Raw genomic sequence first — 25,729 nt, forward strand, 5'->3', positions numbered from 1 at the left:
TTTTGTTTGAGATTAATATGTGTTGCTGTCTGATACAAATACAATCACTAATCTATACTAGTGGAGTAAAAAGTACAATATATCCCTCTGTAATGTGGTAGAGAGGATGTACAGTGGAAATACCGCAGTAAAGTACCTCAGAACTGTACAACAAAGTATCTACTGTATTTACCTTCACCACTGTTTATTCATTGTTTCTGGTTCTGTTTTCCTGCAGTTCCTCATAAAGTGCATGTTGTTTCAAAAGCAAGACACCAGAGGAGAAGAATGCATTTATTAATCCTCAACAACACAAGTCTGTTCTGACCTTCCTGTTACTGATCTTTCTCCCTTTTGTTTAAAAAGGATTTTTTTTTTCTGTGGAGTTTTATGAAAATAAAACTGACTGGACTCGACCTAATCTGACCTGTTATTGTAAAAAAAAAAAAACTTGTTTAACTTCCTCAGGATGAAGATGTTTTATCTGCTTTTTTTATCACAAGCAACACGGCAGGATTCTGATTGTCCACTGACTTTTTATTGAAAAAAGAACAATATAATATCATATACAATAATAATAATAATATTAATACAAAAATCTGTACATTCCGTGGTTTTGCAGTACATTTGGAAGACTGATACAAAATAACTGCAACAGGGAGGGAGGTATTTACACATGTAGGATCTATGTAGCCTTGGAGGCCTTCCGTCGCGGTTTTCTTTAAAAAAAAAAAAAAAAAAAAAAAAAGACAGAGGATATAAATTTGTATTGATGCAAACTCTTGTGCAGTACGCCTTCATAAGCCAGGGTTACAGTACGTTTGGCTTTGAACTTTTTTTTTTTTTTCCTTCAAATCTGACATTCTCAAGTAAAATGAGAGCGTTACAATGAAAACTCAAGTAGTGTTGATAAAGAAGTAGGCCGATCTGCTGACAGCAACAAAAAAAAAAAAAAAAAGGAAAGTGGCTTCAAAAAAATGAAGATTTGATATATTTGAAAGACAATTTTACTTTGAAATCTCCAATCATAACACTGTATCAGATTCAGACTATTAGAGAGGAGATCTAGTTTTCTTTCCATGTACGACTTGAAATTTCAAGACTTTTAAAGCAGGTTTGGCTTTAAATCAACATCAACTTTTTGGTTCGAATTCTCCAAACACCAGTGAGCCTTTAACCGAATATTTGTTTTAGTTCAGCAAACACTACAGTACTTCTCGTTCTAGTTTACTGCTCTCCACAGTAAACTCCCCCCCCCTTTTTTTTGACTTTTCCGGATTAAGGCTTGATGAAGCGGCTCAAGATAAGGATGATCAATGTTAAAAAAAAAAAAAAAAAAAAACTGTACACACGTTCTTGAAAACAAACCTTATTAAAACTCCTAAACGCTCTACTTCTCTGTACCAAATCTAATCAGGTGTTGTTTTAAGAAACACATAACTATGATAATAATACTCTTTGGCATTTTTTATCAACCGTAAAAAAAAAAAAGAAAAAAAAAGAAGAAGAAGAAGCAACATCATAGCAGCACTTTTAAGAACATTCAGATTCTCATATTACCCCCCGCCTCAGTTTAAATTAATGATTTCTGTCAGTTTGATGGTGTTAATAATACTACCCTGCTCGACTCCCCCTTGACATGAGCAGGCATGTTTCCATCAGTCTGACCAGCAATGAACGGTCTCCCAGATCAACAAAGCATAAATCTGAAGAATCAGAGAAGAGTTTTTTCTAAAAAAAAAACTGTTTGAACTTTCTTTCTTCTTCTGTGATGTCTGCTATGAGACCAGCTCATGAACAAATACTCTAGTTGTACCTTCTTTGTTCCAGACATCTGCCTTTCGTGTACTCTTTGGTTCTAAATGAGAAAGTGTCAAAAAGAAAACATCTGTAAGGGCCTTTTTTTTTTTTGTTTTTTTTTTGGTTGTTTTACCTTCCACTATTTTCTAGCAGCACTTGAGGATATATATTCTCAAGAGGTGAGAATACGTCTTTTTTAAAAAAAACCACCTTCCTGAAAGCGTCTTGCTGGACAGAGAAACTGAGACATGCCTGCAGTTTTCAAGTCATCTCAACCTCCTTCCTCCTCTCTGTCACCTTGCAGTCAACAGACACTGAGCACACACACATTCGTGGGGGACTTCATGGAGAATTCTTCCTGCAATATGCACATGGTTCATAGTGCTGTGTTTTATCATACTGTATGTAGTCGAAGCTCAAAAGACTCTTACATACAAAGTCCTAAATCTCGCCGCTTCCCACAGCAGTACCGTTCGGCTTGTCCTCTACCCAAGGCCCAGCTCGGCTCGTCGTGCCTTTCGGAGCAGAGAGGCGATTTTATAAAAAATCTCTCACGTGAGGTCTGACGTCTGAACAGTCATATTTCTGATTCTCGTCTCAGAGGCCGGGGCTCCAGCGGCACCGTGGCTTGGCTGTGTTCAGTCTCTGAGATGTTGTCTGTCTGGGTGCCGTCGGGCCCAACGCTGCCCCCGTTCCCCTCGTCCGTGTCCTCTTTGTTCTCCAGCGCCATCTCGTTTTCGTAGCAGAAGGAGTTGGAGTTTGAGAGGATGTATTTTTTCTCCGCGAGGTCTCTTGCGCTGCACAGCGGGGTGCTCGGCACCTCGTATGTCTTATGGAAGCGGGAGTAGTCCACCTTGTAGTAGTTCTTCTCCTCGAAGAGCACGGGTTCGAACCGATGGCCCCAGAGGATCTCGCTGGCCACGTAGGAGCTGCGGCACTGCGTGGTCATGGCGGTGGCCTCCACCATGCCCTCCAGGATGACCACGATTTCAAACTCGGAGTTCTCCAGGTCCTGTTTGCTCATGTCGTAGAAGGGGCTGTCCTCGTCGATCTCATGGACGATGGTGATGGGGGAGACCAGGAAGATACGGTCGACTCCACTGTCGAAGCCAACATCTATGTCCATCTGATCAAGGGGGATGTACTCCCCCTCTGCTGTCGTTCGGGATTTCAGGAGTTGCGCTCGCACATGCGCCTCAACCAGGTGGCTTTTCCTTAAGTTGCCCACACGCCACATCAAGCAGAGCTTGTTGTCCCTCATGGCCACAGTGGCGTTATGGCTGAAAACCAAAGTTTCATTCCTCTTCTTGGGCTTTGCCATCTTTGCCATGACAGCTCCGATGATGAAGGCGTCAATAATGCAGCCCACGATGCTTTGGAAAACCACCATGAAGACAGCAACAGGGCACTCGTCAGTTACGTATCTGTAGCCGTAGCCAATAGTAGTTTGAGTCTCAATGGAGAACAGAAAGGCAGCGGTGAAGCTGCTCACGTTGGAGACGCACTTCTGGGCGTCATTCTCCAAGTCCCCGTGGAAGATGGCCACCAGCCAGAAGACGCAGCCGAAGAAGAGCCACGACAGGAGAAAGGCGAGGCAGAAGATGATGAACATCCACCTCCAGCGGATGTCCACGCACGTAGTGAAGATGTCAGCCAAGTAGCGCTGCCCTTTCTCACTCACGTTGATGAACTGAACGTTGCAGTGACCGTCTTTCTTTACAAATCGGCTCTGCGGCTGGTGCCTTGTGTGCACTTTGCTCTTGCCGTTCCCGTAGCCGTTGGGTACCGCCATAGTGGCAAGCTTCATGCCGTCCTCCTCTGATGACACAATGCTGTAGCGGCTGGCTCGCACACTTCCCATCACCTCTGTCTGGGAGGGCTGTGCTGCTTCTGCTTTGGAAAACAGTCTAAGTTTTTGGAAAAAGCGTTGGAGAAACAGTTTTGAAACACTTTTGGGGGACCAACTCAAAGAGGAAATGGTGACAAAATGAGGCGGGCTGAAGGGAAGCCTCTTCAGCCTCGCTGGCCCCGATATGAAGTGCAACCAAGAGGAGGGTGAAGTGGTCACTCCTCTTTCATCAGGTGACTGGACCTCATCAAGCTCATCTGCAACGGAAAAAAAAAAACAGAAGACCTGTTAGATCAACCAGCTTTCAGATAGATCAGACAAACTTTTATAAAACCGTGTCAAAGACTGTTAATTACAGCATTATCAAAAATGTTTAATAGGCAGCAGCTTTCCAAACATGGTCATATGACATGTCAGAACTGATAACTTCATCGCTCTGAAGTCAGACGTGCGTGCAGCCTGAGAAAAACCATCAAAAACCTTAAACCCAAGAGCCGGAAAATCTCGTCTCTGCGTGCCAACAATATTTCATCCAGTAATGACGAACAAAAACAGTGATATTTAACCCTGATCTAACATTTCAGCTTTCACTGAGAGAGGCCACACAGTAATTGCACTCAGGTCCCGTTATTGGTCATTTACAAAGTCGACTTGTTTTTCTTGGCTGCCCTGCGCTGACCTGATCATTTCTTGCAGGGTTGTGGGTTACAGCGTTTCTACGGGATCCCATGAACTGTTGGTTTTTGCACTACTGTTAAAAACTTAAACTGAGAAAGCTCAGATATGCATTTTTTGATATTTTTTTTTCTTTCTATGCCATCCTTTGAAAAATTCAGCAAAAGAAAACATGTCATGAATTGAACCAAAGCTTTGTCCAGTCTGGACGATGGAAGATGTTTTGCACGTGCAACTTTAATGTAACACTGTTGTCATCAGCTTCTAGAAACTTTCAATCTTAGGAGGCACTTTAATGAAGCAGTTTTATCAGTGATAAGCAGGTTTTTCTGTCAGCTTTCATCTTTGCAGAGCAGGAGCATGTTGTAAATGACATCACGTCGGTCTTCAGTGTGCAGGGTTTGTTATTTGATAGAAGCTTTAGGGGAAAGCTTCGTCTGTGCGCGGAAGAGATGCACACAGCTTGTTGACTCTCCGACAGCCCTCTGGGATTTCTTCTCTGTGCCGCGATAATGGCTGTCCTGTGAGGATTCATCCGGCACGACTCAAACACCTCTCATTAGTTTTGGCTGTCCTAGCAACAAAGTCTAAATTGACCTGCTGCTGTCTCTGTCTTCTCTCTCTCTCTCTCTCTCTCTCTCTCTTTGCTGTTTATTTATTATATTCTTTTCTCTCTCTCTCTGTTTCTCTCTCTCTGTTTCTCTCTCTCTGAGGCACGAGCTTTAAAGATGAATCGGAAACTAGAAAGTTCTTCAGCCCCGGAGGTCTTTACAGTGTCAAACACACACGCACATGAAACTAATATGTGACATAGCAACAAATGTTTGCATCAGCCGGTTTTAGTTGTGAAAACATAGTATGACTCACAATCTGACTGCATGCAAGGCTTTTGCATATACACCACATCACATGTCGCATTTGTATTACTCTCAGTAACAGCTACTGATGTTTTTATCCAAGTAGCATCTAATATGCATGCACTTTACTGAGGATGCTTTATCCTCACATGAGGAAAAATATGTAAACAATGTGTAAACAACGCAGCTGATTTCGTTCCTGTTGTTGAAATGAAGTACACGCAGCCAAATCTGTACTCTTGCCTTTTGCATTCAAGTAAGTAGTGCTTTGACAGATGTTGTAGAGAAACTTAACGAAAAGGTGGACAAAAATACCTAAATACATAAATAACACACTAATAACGATTGTTATCGGTACACTTATGTTGTTAAACAGTTATTAAATAGTAGCTATCTGACTGTAAGGAGAGAGACAGTTCTGCACCAAATGCCACCGACAAATGTTAACAGGTGCGGGGGGAAAAAAGGCTTCTGATGCAATCACCCCCCCCCCCTACACACACACACACACACACACACGCACGCACGCACGCACGCACACAGACACACACACCCCTCTGCCTGAGTCATATGCACGTTTACTTTTCAATTCACAACCATCACAAATTCATATTTATCTTTAAAAAAAAACAAAATGCTAAAAAAAAAACAAGAAGTGAGACGACTCATGATCTATTAAAGTGAAACTTTTTTTTTTTGGCGCGTTATCTGACAGATGTGGCCGCAGAAGTCGTGCGTAAAAGTCAGGAAGTCCGCGTGTCCCGGAGAATAACGTTGAAACCATCACAATAAGCGGTTGTTTTTCTGAAAGATAACGGTTGTGATGTGCGTAAAGCTCTTAATAAAAGACATCATATTTCACATTAAAAGCATATGAGAGAGTAGTTCTATGAAGCCTAAAAGTCATGTTTCCTCTACCTGTTGCTCATGTGTGGACCGGTTTGGATCAGTTTGGAGAAATATAATCCAGACGTGTTTGGCCTCCGTTATCCTCGGCGTCGTTGTTTCCGCGCGCTTGTTATTTACTTTGGCCGAACAAGATGAAGTGTGAAACTTCCTTCATGTCTCTGGAGGACCGGGTTCTCGATAATGTGCTTCGCAGTGAGTTGAACCAAAGCGTTTTAAACAGCACGCACCGGCACGGCCCGCCCCCCTCTCAGCGCCCGGCCAATGAGCGGGAGGAGGGGAGCGCATACAGAAGAACAGGCGCAATTATTCTGTGTTTCTGTCGAAGTTTTATGTACGTGCGTGTACGTGTGTGTGTGTGTGTGTGTGTGTGTGTGTGTGTGTGTGTGTGTGTGTGTGTGTGTGTGAGAACGATGATGTGAACAGAACACAACATGGCAGAGCAATTTGACACTAATTGGGCGATGACACGTTAAATCTCAATCAGGGGGTCAAGGAAATATAAACAAAAACAAACATCAGAAAAGCATTAATTCAGGTTTTTTTTTGCCCCCCCTTGAACACTCATATCTGGTCAACATCACCGCTATTAAACAGATATATAATAAATTTAAGGGCTGGAAAAGCAATTAAGTGGTTCAGATTTGCAAAAAAAAAGTTCGAATGACCATATATTTTTTTAAAGAATAAGCAACTTTATTCGGTAATGTCAACATACAGATAACACATGGAGCCAGGAGTAAACAACAAGACATATAGAAGAGAGAAATTATTTAAAAAATCAAACAGCAGGTTAAGGAATATTCACAGAGGAAACCGTTATATTTGCTTTTGAATTGGAAGAGGTTGTAATAAATGCTATGAAGTGCATTGTCTCATATTTAGATGCATTAATCAAATATCAGAAAACAGAAAAAAAGCTACAAGTTTTAACTGTGGTGACACAAAATGAAATTTATTTAAAAAAAAAAAAAATCCAAGTAAAATCATCTGGTTCTCTTCTTGCTATTAAAATCTTGCAACAACAACAACAACATAAAAAAAAGTGACTTCTGTGCCTGTTAACACCTGCTGTTGATAGTGTGAAACCAAACTGCCCATCATCCTCATTTTTGTGATATCCGTTGTTTTTATAGATGTTATTTTTTAATGTGGGTATGGAAAATGTGTTCTGTCGGAAAGAATGACTCACTCAATAAAGGCCTACATGCCTGTATTATGATATGACTGTCTTTCTCCACTGAGCTATCAAGTGGCTTCGGATGTTTAGACTATGCATCTGTTGCCCTATAATTTTAGGTCAGGCTGCAGCCGTGTTGTGTTAAAGCCATTGACTAAATCATTCCTCTTGCTTACTAATTCATGATAAACATTAACCTGCAACTACATGTTTTTTTGAAAAAGGCTTTTGAACTGCTCGTTTTTGTTGGAGTTTTTTTTTTTTTTTCTCTCCTCCTCTCTGTGGGTCTTATTTTTAGTTCTGGTTATTTATAGCAGCACATATATTTAGCCCAAACCACCTGTGTCAGTGAACTGTGCGCGTTGTGTGTGTTTGCTTTCCATGCCCAATTTCCAGCAATAAAGAGAGCGACGCATGCAGCAGCCCAGTGCTGCATGTGGACCACAAGGTGGAGAGCTGGAGACTGGAGTTAACCAGTGATTGGCTCCCACACACAGAGCTCTGTAATGTGAGTGAGCAGCAGACAGCAGCACAGGACAGAAGAGGAGGATGAACTTTTCTTACTCCTATCTACCTGCAGGAGGCTGAGAGCATCTTGAGATGCTCAAACCTGCAGGAGGAACCGAATGCTACATGGTTGTGTAGTTTTTGTTCATTTTTCAAGTCAGTGATGATGTTTAAATCAATTCAACCGCTGATCTGCCTGTTGAGTGTCCTCCTCTCCCTGTTCTCAACTAATATAGTCATCTCTTCAGGCTTTGAAATGCCACTCTCCTGATGCTATATTTTATTTATGTTGGGTACGTACATGTTTCCACACCCACAGAAATGATGACATTCACAATAGATGATGCGCATATTCCACTGCACTGCTTCATCTGAGGTTTACTACGACCTTCAGAGTAATGAGTCGTAGCCACTTCAATCAATCAAAGTTTACTTTCTTAAACTGACTTCCATCCAGGAACATTAACACCCAGAATTATAAAGACTGTAGACTGTTAAGTGTACATTCAGCTTCATTTTGTAATGTGTATCACGGCTTACAGACATGTTATGTGTAACTCCCTGTAGTTCCTGGACTAAATCATCCCCTTTTGAACAAATGGTGTATAATGGTTGTAAAACTACATTTCCTGTGTATTACTGTCAAGTGTATAAAGTGTCATCCTCAATATCACGTACAGCCGACATTAAGAAGAAACAGGGTGAACAGACTTCCCGCTAAAGAGGACATCACATGTACATTTCCAGCTCTATGTTTATATTCTGGGGTTCTACTGGAATATCTTTGCATGATTTCCAGTTAAAAACTCGTTATTTATCTTCTTATTTATGCCTCTGTCTGAAACAGGCCGTTTTAGCTCCTGTTTCGGGAACACCCCCCCCCCCCCCCCCCCGATGAGCCCGCTCTGTTCTGACTGGTCATCTTCGAAAGCTACATAAAACAAACAACAGTTTTTTCTCCTTCTTTACTCAAACTGGAAACTTCTCAAATGTTGGAGCCTGAATCCGATCCAGAACAGGAGAGTGGACGATGTGGACAACCTTAGCAGAACAGAGATTACAGAACAGATGGCCAATTATGGACAAGTAAAAAATAACTTTTCAAATGGAGCATTCAGAGCAGGCTGATGGCCTGGATTTTGTCTCACAGGGAGCGTTTTTACATACATTCACCTAAAGATTTGAAACTGACATCACAGCAGTATGTAAATGACAGAAAATCACAAAAAGCATCATATGTCCCCTTTAAACCGACTTCCACCAATTCAATTCAGAGTAGAAAACACTTATTTGCGTTGTTTACAATACTTACAATTTGTGATGTGTGTATTTTTAGTTTATATCACCAACATTAAGAAGCCTTTAACGTTGTGAACCTGTACTTGCTCTGAAGAAATGTGTGTAGAAATTTAGGGTTAGGGTTAGAAAATGTTCTACTTGCTCCTCTTAATGTGGGTGAGCAAGAGGACAACTTTTTATAGGGGGGGTGAACCCTAATTTCTATGTTTTACATCTGCATTTGTGTGGGCTTTTAGATGCTCTGGTACACATGCAAAACAGAAAAAATTCATAACTTCTTAGATCGACTGAACCTCAAATTTGAGCCATCAAGGTTGTGAACGGACAGATGAAAATAGCAGCATCACAGCAAATCAACACTGTCGTGATCATGTGCCTAAATAACATCATGAGCTTTGGATTGATCTATTTTGGATCTATTATGAGATTACTCAGTGATGCAAATGAAAGCGACACAGCAGCATGTTGTAAAGCAGCGTCTGGTTACTTTCTGTCTGATTACTTGACATCAAAGTGCCCTTCCCAATCAAGGCTTTTGTTCTACGACAAGAACCATGACCCATCTCGGGACAGATACATGCCCATTAGAGGAAGTGAAGAGGCAAACCAGACATTTAAACATCACTTTATTGAACTTGCTGACATTGGTATTGTGTTATAAGCAATATTGTTGTCATATTTTATAAAATTCTATGTCAACAAAATTACATTTAGTCAGTCTGTTACAACAGATCCTCCCGTTCTGGTGTTGATAAAATATTCAATGATGTAAAATATTTTTTTTTGTCATTTGCAAAAATCTAAGACAATAAACAACCTTCATCATAAATAAGTTCATCTATTTTTGTGTGAGATGGTTTGATGAACCAGTTTTGAACAGCTCGTCTTCCCGGTAATGACCAAACAAATGTGATTCCACCACCACAGACAGGGAGCAAACTTAACATCGTCCATGTTTTTCATATAAACTCTGGTGACTTTTCTCAAAATAAGGGACATTCCTGTCGTCATCCCCATGATCCCTGTTTATTTACTGTCAGCAGTGACTACACTTTAAACTTTACATTAAGAAAATGATGAGTAAAAGGTCATGTAACTGGAGGAATAAGATGCAGAGCAGAGAAAAAAGTAACATACACATACATATGGACTTTGCCCAGTTGTCGTGGAATAGTTTGAGTACTTGCAGGACTTTTAGTCCGTGTCGGCTTAGAAGTTGAGATTCAAAGTTCAGTCTTGATCTTGGTAACAGCAGTTGACAAAACAATCTCACCACAAGGTCTATATAATATATCGTATAAAAACAAGTTTTCACCCACTGAACTATGCATCTTATATTGTTTTCACTCAAGTCTACAGAAACCTTACTCTGAATATTACAATAACCCTATAAAGAATTTATGTATTTCAAATAATGTGCTTGTGTTATGTTACAGTGTTTGACACTCCAATCAGTATCTATATTTTATATCTTGTACTTTGTGCATCAAATACTCATCTCCTGTAGGCTTACAGTGTTTGTAGTTTCATCATTCAAGGAGCACAGCTGGAGGTCAGCTGAAATCCATGTCACTTATGATGGATTTCAATAGTGACCAAGGAGAAAAGCATCAAACCACTCCAGCAGCACGATCCACTTCTCTGTCCATCTGTACGCTCAGTATGTTCATAGCACTCATGTTTACACCAATGTATGTCTGAATACACTCTCACACAGTCCTGCCAAGCTTGTAAGTATTTTTTCCTTACATACAGTATATTGGTCTGAAGTCTTGTAATAGTTTACAGATTGGCTCTCAAGTACGTCGCTCCAATAATTCCCCAATAAGTTCTCCTGACCAGTGAAAGAGCAGCAGGTTGGCACTCAACAAAACCATGGGTGTATTAATAGAGCTAGCTATTGAGCGTCATGTCAGCATTGCTACCAATTTATGGTACTGCAACAAAAAAGTACCCATTATTACTCTTTGTATTATGAAGTTTAAGCTGCCATAGCAAACCAGAGAGACAAAAGACGATTGATGTGGTGTAGGGAGACTGTTGAGGGACCGCCACAACCTCCAGGCAATGGCCACATGACACATGGAGGCAGCAGAAGTCATCCGTAGGCTACACTTGTTAGCACTCTTGCTAGCTGAGCTTACATGTACTGTAAACCCTGTACTGTACCTTCAATAGCCCACATGTAGCTGGATGAGCAGCTTTCATTAGAATAAATGGACACCATCTTTCAAGCCTACAAGGGTTGAGTGTTTGATACTAAAGAAGACAAATTTCAGACGGAACGATACTTTAAACAAATGTTTTAAAAAAACAGACAGAACTTTAAATGTTCTTACAGTAAATAGGATTCAGTAGCATCTTTAATATTTCTTTTTGCCTGTTTTTACATTTCTGTACTCGTGAGGTCATTTGGCAGAGTCAAAGTGTCTTGATGTTTGTCTCCTTGAGATGTTGAAACGGTTGGTTCAGGTTGGCTGTCGTTCACCAGTTCCACCGTTACCTTTGGAGGTTTCAGAAGATTTTCATGATTCTGCCGATGTGACCTCGGAGAGAGCCGTGGAGTGCCGTGGGGCGAATGACGTGGGGAATGCCGAGGGGAGGGCCGCAGCTGCTTCTTGTGTTCATACTCCTCAGCGCTCACCTCGGGCACCAGCACCTTCGCAGTTTGATTGAACAGGATGTAATCCACCCTGTAGTGCCTCCTGCTGACTCTGATCATCTCCTGGAACAGCTGACCCCAGAGGATTTCAGCCGGAGTGTATGAGGTGCGGGTCTGATGCAGTATACCTGTGCTATCATCTGTGTACGTGAACGAAACCACCAGCTCAAAGTCTGCTTTCCGCAGATCTACCAAACTCATCTTGTACAGAGGGCTGCCGGGCTCGATCCTGTGGCAGATGGTGGTAGGTGTGACCAGGATGATGTCCCTCTGCTGGATGACCAGGTCTTCATAGGTCACGTCCATTTTTCCTGTGGCGTGCGCGGTTGAACGGACTATCTGAGCGCGAGCCGTTCCCTCCACCAGGTGGTGTCTGCGGAAGTCACCGACTCTCCAGGAAAGACACAGGTAATCATCACGAAGGTTGATGACAGCACAGTTGCTGAAGCCCACTGTCTGCGCCCTCTTTCTAGCAGATGCCATCTTGGCGACAGCAATTCCGATCACAAAGGTATCGATGACGCAGCTCATGACATCTTGGATAGTGACGATTACGATGGCAATCATGCAGTTCTCGGACATTCCCCTGAAACCGTAACCGATGGTGGTTTGAGTTTCAAGTGAGAAGAGGAAAGCGGCTGTAAAGCTGCGCACCTCGTACACGCAGGGGTCAGTTGTGTGGTCTTTGATGTCACCGTGAGCGAGAGCGATGACCCAGAAGAGGATGCCGAAGAAGAGCCAGGACAGGATGTAAGACAGGGCAAAGATCAGAAACATCACTCTCCATCTGATCTCCACCAAAGTGGTGAAGATATCGTTCACAAAGAGCAGCCACTCCTCGGGAACATGGCGGAACACGACGTCACAGGTGCCTTCTTTACGCACGTATCGGTGTCTCCTTGGTTGATGTCCATTCTCAGTCGTCACAGCTGTGATGTCATCGGTGGGGCTCACAGACTTATATTGTTTATGCATCTTGCAGAGTCTGTAGGGAAGACAATAAATAATGTTTAGCCATTTTATTCATCAGTGTGGCATGTTGAGTGTCACACGTTATCAACACACTGCCACAGCTTCTCTTTTTGTACCAGCACTAGGGGGCACCAGAGTTGGAAATTTTTAAATTCCTCACTTGGTAGCTTTACTTGAGAAAAATAACCTCACTGTATAGTTTGATAAGCGAACGTATGAACAGTCAACACTCACAATGTCTTTGTATTTCAGAGATTTCGGTTTGGTGAGTTTGATGGAGTGGATGGGAACCATTATTATTGGTTGATTAATTAATTAAATATGATAATCTTTATTAGTCTTTTGTGATGGTTAACTGAATATCTTTGGGTTTTGGATGGTTTGGACAAAACAAGCTGTTTAAACATGTTAACTTGGGCTCTTCAAAATTGTGATGGGCCTTTCTCTCTATTTTTGGACATTATATAGACTGAACAATTGGAAAAATAATCATCAAATTATTCAGTAATAAAAATAATTGTTAGTTGCAGCTTTAGGAACCAGAACACTGAAGCAATGAAAATATTCTCTTTATTCTCTACACATTTTCTCGACTATTTTGGAGGACCAGATGTAGTTTTCAATCTCACGACTCAGCGTCTATACATCTGTGTAATTTGTTGAAATTAACTGCATTTACTTTTCAACCAAGGTGTAAACCAATCCCTGACCAGAGTCCTAAATCTGCAACTTTCTAACATTTGTCAATTTGGACTGAGTAGTTTGTTGCTGTCTCGTTCAACTGACCCGAAACTGAGAGGTCACTAGAGTAATGCAGGTCATGACAGCAGGAGCAGACAGACGATACTGCCAACAAGACCGCCAACAGCTACTAAAAGCTGTCTGATCTCTGACCCACATGGGGCTGTGGGAGTCCACAAAAACAACACAACACAAAAACACAAATCTAACATGGTAATCTGGATTTGTTGTGTCCATAATTAGGCCATGGCACCATATTAGAGGAGCGTAGTAGAAACACAAGTTCTATCACTCTTGCTGCAAAATTAAAATTGCTAAAATTGCAGATGCGCTGCAGCATTGGACACAAATTAATTCACATAATTATTCTGAAGAATCAGTACTTACAGTTCTACTTTAGTGACCCTAGTTCTGATTGTTGATTGATAGCCCGTGTCTGCATGTTTGCAAATGAAAATTTGTGACCAAAGCAAACAGTAGAAATGATGCAAATCTTAATATATGTGACTATTTATAAAGATCTCAATGAAAATTGTGTTTAACTCTTGCCTTGATGCTGCAACTTGTCATATCTTTCAAAATATTCCTAAAAGGCTGTCCCTGTTGTTCTGTGAGAGAAACTGGTCCACACAGTCATTCACCAGTCTTAATAAAGTCCATAAACCAGTCTTCCCCATTTTCTGACTTTTTTGCCCTCAGTCGCTGTTGTTGGAGGAAACAATTAAGAATGGAGTCTTCCATGTATAAAAAACATTGGCTGATCACTTGAAAGCACCAACCTCTTGCTTACCCTCCTGTAACATCTAATATAAAGACATTATGAGCAGCACTGTGTTGACAATAAGAACAGTGAGACAGGACTTAAAAAAAGTCTTGTTGTGTTGCCTGTTTTTATCTTTTGTTTGTTTTTTCCATCATGGGTTATCCTTATAATTTCATTCACATGTTTTCTTTCATATTTTGTCTCCTATTTGTTTTTTTTCATCTGTGCTTTGATTGCTCTGGGATCTATTTATAAGATAGCAATCTGGGAATGTTTACCATGTATGATTCTGTTTTTCCTGCCTCTTTGTACTGTGTCAATACATTTAATCATAATGGGGCAGTTGCCTGGAGATACAAAATCCATCGTAACAGACTTCCTTCGGGCTGCTACTTTGGCTTCGAAGTTTTTGGATAAACTTGTAAACCGAGGATACCTAATGTGCTCCAAATACTAGTGGAAATATCTCTACTCTTCATTTAATGCATCTCTGCTGATGGATTTTACAAAATTCTTTTTTTGGCAGTGGTCGCAGTGGAATAAGCACATTAAAAGTCATATTTTATTTGTTTTGTCAGTGTTGGACAGCTAAAATTATGGAAATGCGTCAAACAGTGCAGGTACAGAAGACATTTTGCACTTGAATTCTGCTTTAAATATCAGTTTAATGATGAGCGGTCTGTTGTTGTATCACAGTGGGATGGCTTTTGCCCCAGTAACTCTCTGTAAACATACAATAATGTTTCCATGCAAAGGTTTGCTGTTGTCCACAGCAATGGCCCAAGACCTTTTTTTCTGGGTGGGGTCCAAAGAATTGTCAGAGAGCCAATAATGGAAGCACCACAGGACCGAACTGGTCTAAGTTAGCGGGGGAAAAATGAATGTGGAAACTGGAATAGTGTCATGGTGCGATCACGGGCAGAGGAATGATCAATCACAGCCAAACCACTGAGAGCATCCTCTACGCCCAAAACAAATGGGGTTTGAATCACCGCTATCTGACTGAGTGAACTGGGCTCCAGTCACAGACTCCACTTCCTCCTGGCCAGAGTTAACGGCCATGCTGCCAGATTTTGGAGCTCACTCCATGAGGTCATAGAAATAACGTCCTATTAGCTTCCCATAATCCCCTTCTAAATACCCTGATATGAACGAAAGGAGAAAAACACAACATCCCACTGGAAAATTAAAAGATGCTGAGTTACTGTAGCAGTCATAGGTTATCAGTCTGAAAGCTGCCATGCAGATATCACTTTTTAGAGGAATCACTAGCAAAATCAGGCATGACAAAAAGTTGCTATTGAGACATTTAAGCAGGCAGAATACTACACCACTGATGTTTATAGAACAGAGCATAAAGTTGTGATATAACTTATTCCTGCTTTTTCCTGCAGTTTTATGACTTTGGCTGGTCGTGTAACTTTCAGTTTCAGTAAAGCTGCTGATTAGTCGATGGACAGAAAATAAATTGGCAACTATTTTCATTACTCATTATTTTAAGTCATTTTTTGCTAAAGCAAGGCTCCACGGATGGAGTGCATTTCCATCTACCAGTTCTGATTTGAGCATTTGCAATTTGTGCATAAAAAGTGGAAATGCTGAAAATTCGAAAAAAAATTTAGACATCTACCCCAAAAAGTTTATACGCTGGGCTGAGATGGAAAAGTCGGCGTATCTACAACAGCAAAATTCAACAATGTGCAGCAGAAACGGATAGCAAATAAATCATGATTAATACATGAATTATGAATTAATGAATAAATACATGAAACAAACATAAATGCCATTTTTTGAACATTTTTAGATTATTTTTCACTGTTTGAGGTTTGACTGTCTGTTGACTTTGGGCTAAATTTGGATGAAAACCTTTTGGGTGATACCCTGCCTTAACATTTATTGCCACCCCCATCAATGCCATCAATGTTTTCACTTATTCAGTGAAAGATCTCAACCTTTGCATAATGGATTTGCACCAAATGATATACATTGCGGATTCCTAGATGATGAATTTTAATATGTTTGGTGACCACTTGACTTTTCCTATAGTGCCACAGTGAAGTGAAATTTTTGAGTGAAATGTCTCAACAACTATCGGACAGATTGCCATCAATTTTGGTACATACAATAGTGGATTAATTTTTCATTTAGCGCCCATAATCAGGTCAAAAGTTTAAATTGTCCAACACTTTGGTTTATGACTAAATCCATGCAAAACTAATGACATTCCCATCAGCCTCAGCTCTACTTCTTTTTGGTTCAGCCCTAGAAATGGAATTGTCCATCAATGACTGAGTCACTGACTGAGTGATGAAGTTACACCATTGGTCAGACTGTCAAGTGTTGAGTTTCTCCACTGGCCACTGCTCTTTCAAAACGCGTGAACAGTTTTTTATTACGTCATCAGGGGGGCGTTTACAGTGCTTCCATAGCCATGCCCAGAATGCAGCCCAAGCTGGTAACTCCAGGTCTGAAGTGAAGCCAATGTGTGTGCCCTAAGCCTGCATTCTTTCAAGTGGCCAGCAGAGGGCGAGTCCACTGGCTCCAAAAAGAAGTCTGATTGAATGAGAAAATGACCCTTCTTCTCACTTGATTTATTACTTCAGTAAACAGTTTCCTAATGAGTTTATGGTCTCAATCGCTAGTTTCAAGTTTTCTGCAATCCAGCATGATGTTCATTTTGTAAATTATGGTCGCATTTAGAGTAAAATAGACGATAAAGCAGGATATGCCTTAGGGTGTGGCTACCTTGTGATTGACAAGTCACTCATGGCGTAACCCCAGATTCACAGAGTATAGGCGTAACTGCAGCTATTTTACAGTGTGTTTTCAGTTCATGAAAGTTGTAAATTGTAACATTTTGGTCACCTTGTTCAGCGCTTGGTTGAACTAAAAGACCCTCTATGGAGTTGTTTGTTTTAATGGTTTTAAGCCTGTTTTTCACTAGTGAAAATTAGCATTAGCAATCCAAGATGGCGACAGTCAAATCGCCGAAGGCTTCAAAACGGCAAAACCAATAGATGATGTCCTGGTGACTGCGTCCATTTTTTTTTTTTTTTTACAGTCTATGGTGCAGCCCACTCCCTGCAAGACTGAGAGTGAGTGCAGCCCCGAAATAAGTTTAAAAAACACTTATTTACTGACTGAGAGCACTAACCTGCACAGTCTCGTTTCACATGTTCTTATTAGTAAACGGGGTGCAGTAGGACTGTTAATATAGTTACTGCATTAAAACTATTTTTTGTGTTGTGGGTAAGTGAAATAATATATAAAATATATAAAAAATAGCCTTAACCTTAACTCAACCCTTCTTACAACACTGAATGTCTGGTGCAATTTTTATGTATTTTTCATTATTTTCTTATATGTACAGCACCTTGAGTTATAACTACCGTATACAAAGTGCTATACAAATAAATAAACTTAAACTTACATAAAAACAAACATCTTAAAAATGCTGCAATGTCCATGTCTGATGGTAACCAGGCGACGTGGTAATTAAAAGCCCTCTAGTGTTTCATACATGGTCCAGCTATATACAAGGTTATGACTTAGTTTTTTTCAGTGTTATTTAGCAAATGTTAACATGCTAACATGCTAAACTAAGACAGTCAACATGGTAAACATTATTCCCACTATACAGCACAGCAGAATGTTAGCATGGTCACTGTGAGCATGTTAGCATGCTGATGTTAGCAGTTAGCATTTAAGTCCGGCTTCTGTACTGTGAGGATTTTCTGCTTTTCTTTGTCATATGTGATAATAAACTTAAGGATTTGAGCTGTTGACTAAACAAGCAATTTAAAGTTTTCACCTTGGACTTCAGAAAATTACATAAGGTTAATTTTTTCACAATTTTGACACTTTATAAACCAAATAATTAATTGGTTTATTGAGAAAATAATTAACAGGTTAATCCATAATGGAAATAATGTACCATTTCTGAATTATTTAAATGCCTGATACATAATACATAAAAATACATTTTGATATATATAAAGTATCTCATATTTCACAACTCTTTGATGGAGCTACTGTGCAGACAGTCTTGCTGTGATAAAGGCTATAATTTTATCTTCATGCATGGAGGAGTCAGGAGTCACATGACATAATGAAGACAAATGCTCTGGCAGTTCATGAAGACTTTGTCACTCCAAAAAAGAAAGTGAAATAAATGTCTAAATGAAAAAAAGAAAGAAAGAATCTCAAGTATCTTAACACTGGCAGGAAATTTAAATTTGGATACTCCCATCTTGTTTCATGTGGTAAGCTCAGAAACTCAACTTCAAAGACACAATTAATCCACAATTAATTCTGCATTTTTCATCCTGATGTGACTGTTGTCAGAGTGATTTTGACCATATAGCATCTGGAGTATCAGGCCTTGAAAAGACGTTTTGATCAGAACTGAACGTCTTTTAAGTAGTTCAAGATACTGCAGAGGAATTTCCACCACATGCAGTCTACTGTATGCATGAAATATATGGGTTTTTCCGTTTTGACAGCCATGATGCTCAAGCAAAATATCCCAAGCATGACAGAGGTTTGATAAATTAGTAATTTGCATTTTTACTGTATCATGTGTCTTCACTTCCTGAGCAGTACATATCACACAGCAGCCCCTCTGTGTTGTTGACCCACTAGGTTGAGCTGTTTTCTCCACATTCTCTCTTCCCATTTTTGGAGCTTATGACCTAAAACAAGCAGCTCTGTGTACAAAACAAGACATCACACTGAAAAACCACTTACAACCAAAACACATCCTGACCTTTGGCATAAAGTTTCCACTGCACCCTTTATGAACAAAGCAAAATTTTACTTCCCCTGGAATGAAACTTTATATTTTTGAGGTTTCAACAACAGCAATTTATAAAAGTGTCCTTTTGGATTCAAAATGGTTCATCATTCATTGCCAACAATAGGATTCATGGGATGAACTCTGGAAACAACTTAGGCAATTGGCTTATTTCCTCTCCTGCTCGGGGCACTTACAACTCCATTACATGCTCACTTACTGCAAATGACATTGTGCCACCCATCTGTTGTTCACTAGAACAGAACCGTGTACATGGGTGGCTAGTCTTAGCTCTGCCCCGAGGGTTTCTGCCACCTCTAATGACCTTCAAAACCTCAATGCTGCAACATATTTCCGTCTTAACAAGTCACTTAGACTCACGTTCAGTGCATCAAATGAACCGTGTGCTTCAGGAGTTGTTTCAGACAAATCTGTTGACACTGATCTAATGTCCAGTGGCAGAGTTTTTTAACACGCAGTTTAAATGCCAGAAGATATTTCTACAGAAAGTCAGGAGTTGCTCTTACATTTAAGCAGTCACTTCCAGGAGGTTAATGGTTTATCCAAGCTTCAAAGTGCTAAGTGGACCAGAGCATGTGTTTGGTTTTGTTTTGCTTCATCAGAAATAGCTTAACGTTGCACTTGAATCCAGACGCAGGATTTACTTCTTAGTCAAGGATTTCGAAACATTTCTATCACAGATTCAGAGTCTATTTCTGTGTGTATCAGCGTCTTCACTTCTCTCTCTCTCTGACTTTAGAAAGTGAATTTAAATGAGTCATTTGTTAGTCTAAAGCAGTGTCTGGTCATCAGGTTTTGATTATCATTTGCGTCTACAGCTGTGTGGTTTTTCTTCAGAACCAACATGACCTTCAGAGTCTCCATTCTTGCGTGCTTCACTGTTTAAAAGATCAATAGACGCATATTTATGAAACAGTCAGTCCTGTTGTGTCAGCAGTGATGCCACCTCTCACATTCACATCATCTTTTTTATAGTGTTCCTTGTCTTTCTTTATCAAACTGCATTAAACATGTTCATGATTTTGAGTATTTAAAAAAAAAAAAAAAAAAGTCATCCAATTTGTTATTTGCAAAACATGGCTCTGTATTTGATCAGATTTAGTCTTTTAGTATTTTTATTTGCACAAAGGTTACAATAAAAATATTTCACGGTAAAAATTATACTAAATTGTGCAGGAGAGGAAGGAAGCCCAGAGGGCTTATACAAAGTCCTCCCCTTCATTTCAACAAGTCATAAAAGCATACAGTCATAAAACAATATAACATCAAATAGACAATAGATTTCACTATGAAACATGATCACAAACATTACTTATCACCTTGACCACATCTTGTTTTGTTTTTTAACCATTCAGGCATTGTGTTACTGCTCTTAATACTGTATCTCAGATTACTGATTGTTCTCCTGTCCACAATCTTTACTTACTTGTTGCCCCTGATTTTTTTATTTTTTCAGGGTTTTTTTGTCCTCAGTGTTGACACTTTCACAACATGTCACTTTAAAAAGGATGATTAATATTTGATGTAGTTTTACATGCATTTTTACGAGCATGCAGTTCATATTATTTTCCAGAGAATTTTTTTGAGTAGAAAGTAAAATCAGCACCTTTTTCTTAGTTTCTAAATGCTCATATAAGACCACTAAACCTTCCCTATATGTAGATTTCAGAGCATTTCTAGATCTTATCTGGATTTGACATTGAAAAAAACAGTCTGACATTGTAATTTCTGATCTGCATAAGTGTAACAGCTGAAATAAAAGCATAGTTTACAGATCAACTGATACCTTTTTGTAAAAATAAATGCTCAGTAAGTTGTATTAATGTCTGTACCTGAGTTGGAAGTCTCTCCGAGGGGCTGTACAGTAGCACAACAGTCACCTGCTGGAATGAGCCAGCCCACTTGTCACTGCAAAAACTAAAGATTAACACCTCCCTGCAGGATCACATGGTATCATGCAGGCAGGTGAGTTTTTGTTTTTTTCTGAATGCGTGTCTGTGCATGGAAACATGAATATGCATGAGTGTGTGTTGTTGGTGTTCATGCATACATGCAGGTGTTTTATTTGGGGCTTTGGTGCATGATTGCATTCGGTACTACTTCAGTATTTACTATAGGAATAAACACTGACCACCTTCATATCACTTTTTCATTTTCAGATAAACTGATGGATTACATGATTATTTATGTCCTGAGAAATTTCTTCTACCTCTTACATTTATAGATACTTTCATGACCCAGTGTCTGTTTTCAAATCACTTAAATTACTGTCACCAAGCTTAACAGTGTTTGTCCATCCAAATGATTTAAAACAAATATATTTTATGACTCACCTCAAGTCATGCACATAATCGTGGTTTTTTATCCATGCTGAGATATAACAATAATCTTTATTTATAGAGCACTTTTCAAAATCAATGTTACAAAGTGCTTCACAAAGGCTGCATAGATTTTTTTTTTTTCCTTTATTTATTCAGGGGAGTTTCTCTGAGAGCAATGCTCTCTTTTGCAGGAACACGCTGATAACATTCACACAGTCACACAGCACAGTACAGTCACAGTCTGATCTGCCGGCCACTGAGCAGCTCCCCTGCAGCAGTTGGGGTTAAGGGCATTGCTCAGTGGTGGTAATGAGGGAAGGGCAAGCCATGGGCAGCGGTGGCCTAAATATACAGTATGTATATGCAGACAGGTGATAAATTAAAGGAAAAACTAGCATAAAGTGTCTTAGTAAGGCGTTGGGCCACCACATGGCACCAGAACAGCTTCAGTGCACCTTGGCATTGACTCTACAAGTCTGAAGTCTTCTGGAGGGATGAACACCATTCTTCCAAAAGATATTCCCTCATTTGGTGTTTTGATGATGGTCATGGAGAGCGCTGTCTAACACATCGGTCCAAATTCTCCCATAGGTGTTCAATAGGGTTGAGATCTGGTGACTGCGAAGGCCATAGCATATGATTCACAACATTTTCATACTCATCCGGCCATTCACTGGCTCCTCGTTCCCTATGGATGGGGGCATTGTCCTCCTGAAAGAGACCACTCCCATCAGGATAGAAATGTTTCATCATAGGATAAAGATGATCATTGTTCTCTCTAAGAGGACAAGTGGACCCGAACCATGCCAGCAAAATGCCCCCCACAGCATAACAGAGCCCCCGGGTCCCCTCACTGTAGGGGTCAAGCATGAGGGCCTGTACCTGTTTTTCCTTTAATTTGTCACATTTATAGTATGTCTATGAGATTTCTGTCTTCACCCCAGTAAAACAAAGGTGAATGGGATTTTGCTTTTGGTGCTCAAACCTCAACTTCATCTCGTCTTTCCAGGAAGTGTCCCTTATGAGATTTTGTTCAGTTATTATAAACACAAATTTAATCCCATATCCCTGTTGCTCTGGATGACCCATGGACCTCATCGTGAAGAGATCTCAAAGGGACTATGTCTTATGAAAGTGTAGTTCCAATGAAAACTTTTCACAGTGGGTTCTAGAGTAACCAGGACATTGTTTCTGAATTTTGTAATTGACATTTTTCAATTCAATGAACAGACCACAAATTAAATTCTATTTCTGGCGGCAGAAATATGAGGGTGGATATCTCAAAACCTCAACAAATAAAACCAAAAATATCTGCATGGCAATTTAATGATGTCAGCTTGGGTTTAAAGAAATGGTGACAGGCATTTTCCACTATTTTCTTAGATTTTATCAATCATTTAATTGAGAAAATAACTGTCAGAAGTGCATTTCCACTCATTTTAATATGCATTTTCAATTAAGCATTTACAAATCTGACTGGAAACATCAAACAATTCGAAAACAATCTTGATACATTGCAAAACTGTTTGGCCCTGAGGTCTGCAATGGTTTAATGGCACTGACTGGAGAATTAGCGCCACCAACTGTTTATCTTGATAAGTGAACTCCTAATATTCATATAACAGTAGTGGCTGGAAATGTGCATCAAGTCACATTTTCTTTTCCCTGTTTTCTGCAAATTTGCACTACATTTGTATGGATACCTTGCTAATGAAAATAATCGTTAGTTGCAGCCCTTGTAGTTAAAGCCTCATGTTACTAGGGGTGTAATGGTTCGTATATTCACCCTGAACCATCACAGTACACACATTACGGTTCGGTGCATGCAGTTGTACATAGAATACGCTCCGTGAAATGATACCGTGTCGCCCCATCCCCCTCCCGTCTCTGTGATGGTTGGTTTTTCACTCCACCTTTGAGTGAAACCATTGAGAAAAACCATTTGATTTCAGACAGACCAGTTCTGGAGAAAAAAGTGTAGTTAAAAAGTATGAAAGTAAAAGTAGTGGTTTGATTCCTCTGAGTGATGTATTATTGTATGTGACATCATTAGATTATTAATAGTGAAGCATCAGTGTTAGAGCAGCATGTTACTGTTGTAGCTGCTGGAGGTGGAGCTAGTTTACACTACTTTATATACAGTTAGACCATAAATCAGCATAAAACAGCTGTCAGCAGGTGTCCTGACTCCTTCCAAGAAACAGAAAGGTTGTTTTCTTTTTCCACTGCAGCACAACTAAACTGTTTCAGTAATAGTTACGACCAATGAGCCATAGATGGATGTTTACATTTTTACAAAATGAAAGACCAAAATGTTATTTTCTACCTTTATTTATTTATTGTTTTCCTGCTGTACTGAAATTGTACTGAACCGTGACCCAGAAACCGTGGTACACCAAGTTCACGGTTCAGTACCATGAACTTGGTGTACCGTTACACCCCTATTTGTTACCATTCCTTTAATTCCATCAGTTGTTCACAAGGAACATTTTTCTGTATCAGAAGAGAAGAAAGTAGGATTCCTAAAAACAAGCTAAAGATACCTGACCTTGCTGTTACTCTGTTAAGTAATCTGAACAATAAATAAACAATAATCCTCTTACATCTTCAGCTCATACACCTGAGTTCACAGCAGCAAATTACAAGTTGGCGAACACTCTCCCTCCTTTGTACTTCTCTTTTTGTACCATGTGACTGAAAATCCTTTATTCCCAGCCTGAAACTCCTTAGAGAGCTTAACTCAAATATCTCTGCCTCTCTCACTTAATAACTGCTTTGTAACCAACCTCTTTTCATTGTCTCAAGCCAAAACACCCAACTCAGGTTTCAAACATAGAAACCTATTGGCTGTCAGCCTGTATGCAGTGTGGAGAAAAGACTCACAGGTCATACATATTGTGATAACATGGGCTGTCTTTCTTATGTACCTACAAACAGATCTGGGACGATGGAAATGGGAGACTGCTGTCAGGTCAACGTGACTTTTCCATCCTGGTGGTGCTAATGTTTATTGTATGAATAGTGTGTAAATGACTGAGTAAATGACTACTGAAGAGTGTTGTGCGAGGCTGTTATGTGCTTTCAACTCTAGCTGTCATAAAAGATGGAGACAGATATAGAGAAAAGGTAGTGTGGGGCTTTGGTACTGCAGACTTTTTTTTATTGTCTGACAATGGAAAATACAACCTGGTTTAATTTAAATATGGGTGTATGTATATGTAAAAGAGGCTTTAGTTTTTATACACCAGAAAAAACAAGTCGTTTGATGGATGAAAGCTACAGTTGTCAGTTGCCATTTGGGTGCCCTAAGGGTAATTGCTCTGTTTTGTGGTCAGTTGTTGTTTTAGTTAACCTCATCCTGTTTTTGTTAAATGACTAAAAGTCTGGGCGTTTTAGTCTTATCTTAGTTAAAGAAAACCAAAAGTGTTTTAGTCAAGAAAATTGTTGACATTTTAGTGTTTCTTTGCCATTAGATTACATTGAACATTTTAGTCAATCTAGTCAGCTCTAGTCAAACTTATTTTTGTCATGAATGATGACAGAGAAGACACATGGAGGACCCAAATGCAGACTCTCAAGCCAGGCAGGTGAAATGAGAAGGAAATTTGATGCAAAAAAGCAAAAACACAGGCTTACAGATAGGTAAGTAATGAGGTAGGTAATGAACAAGCAAAAAGGTTCAAACCACAGGAACGGCAAGAACAGGTTAAGTCCAGGATCAGACTGGGTCAGGATGGCTGTAATGTGAGAGTCCATAGAAGCAACATTGACAAACTGGCACAGAACAAAGGAAATGGACCAGTATAAGTAGTGAAGAGCTGATGAGGGAATGGGCCGCAGGTGCAGACAATTACTGAGTGGAAACAGGTGTGTAGGTGGGAAGAGGAGGGAAAATCCGAGGGCATCTGGTGGAGCACTTGAGAATGACAGGTCTGGGGAGTTGGAAAAGAGGACATGGCTGGGGAAAAGAAATGCAGACAAGTGGGGATGAGAGTGTGGCTGAAGAGAGGGACTGAGGAGCAGACGGTAACAGAACCCCCCCCTCAAGGGACAGATGACGTTCCACCAAGCTGATTAGGAACACTGAGCAAGGTAGGTAAAGGGGGGGTTCAGGGGCAAGTGGCCTGAGGGCAGGAGAGGGGGGGTTCAGGGGCACTTGGCCTGAGGGCAGGACCAATGGGTGTAGTCGCTTGGGAGGGTGACCGCAAGGCAGGACAGATGGCCGTTGTTGCTCTAGAGGACAACCAGAAGGACGAACAGACCAGAAGATCTGGAAGGGCGTTGGTGGCCGACTGCTGAAGGTCTGGCAGGAGATCGGTGGAGATGGCTGACTGCTCAACATCTGGCAGGTGGAGTTGGTGGAGTTAGCCGTCTGCTGTGGGTCTAGCAGGGTTTAGGCAGGTGT

At 40.3% G+C, this 25,729-nt stretch overlaps 2 protein-coding genes across 2 annotated transcripts; both read right to left on the reverse strand.

The window, feature by feature from the left end:
- Positions 1–720: 720 nt before the first annotated feature.
- On the reverse strand, positions 721–6,260 carry kcnj2a (potassium inwardly rectifying channel subfamily J member 2a). The gene is made up of 2 exons (XM_044338540.1): positions 6,079–6,260; positions 721–3,885 (listed from the first exon to the last, which is right to left on the reverse strand). The coding sequence occupies exon 2, from the start codon at positions 3,638–3,640 to the stop codon at positions 2,357–2,359; it is 1,284 nt and encodes a 427-aa protein (XP_044194475.1). The 5' UTR covers positions 3,641–3,885; positions 6,079–6,260; the 3' UTR covers positions 721–2,356.
- A 3,920-nt stretch (positions 6,261–10,180) lies between these two features.
- kcnj16 (potassium inwardly rectifying channel subfamily J member 16) lies at positions 10,181–20,889 on the reverse strand. The gene is made up of 2 exons (XM_044337903.1): positions 20,836–20,889; positions 10,181–12,699 (listed from the first exon to the last, which is right to left on the reverse strand). The coding sequence occupies exon 2, from the start codon at positions 12,687–12,689 to the stop codon at positions 11,439–11,441; it is 1,251 nt and encodes a 416-aa protein (XP_044193838.1). The 5' UTR covers positions 12,690–12,699; positions 20,836–20,889; the 3' UTR covers positions 10,181–11,438.
- Between the last annotated feature and the right edge of the window lie 4,840 nt (positions 20,890–25,729).

The sequence above is a fragment of the Thunnus albacares genome, chromosome 20 (genome assembly GCF_914725855.1).
Source record: "Thunnus albacares chromosome 20, fThuAlb1.1, whole genome shotgun sequence".
Lineage (NCBI taxonomy): Eukaryota > Metazoa > Chordata > Actinopteri > Scombriformes > Scombridae > Thunnus > Thunnus albacares.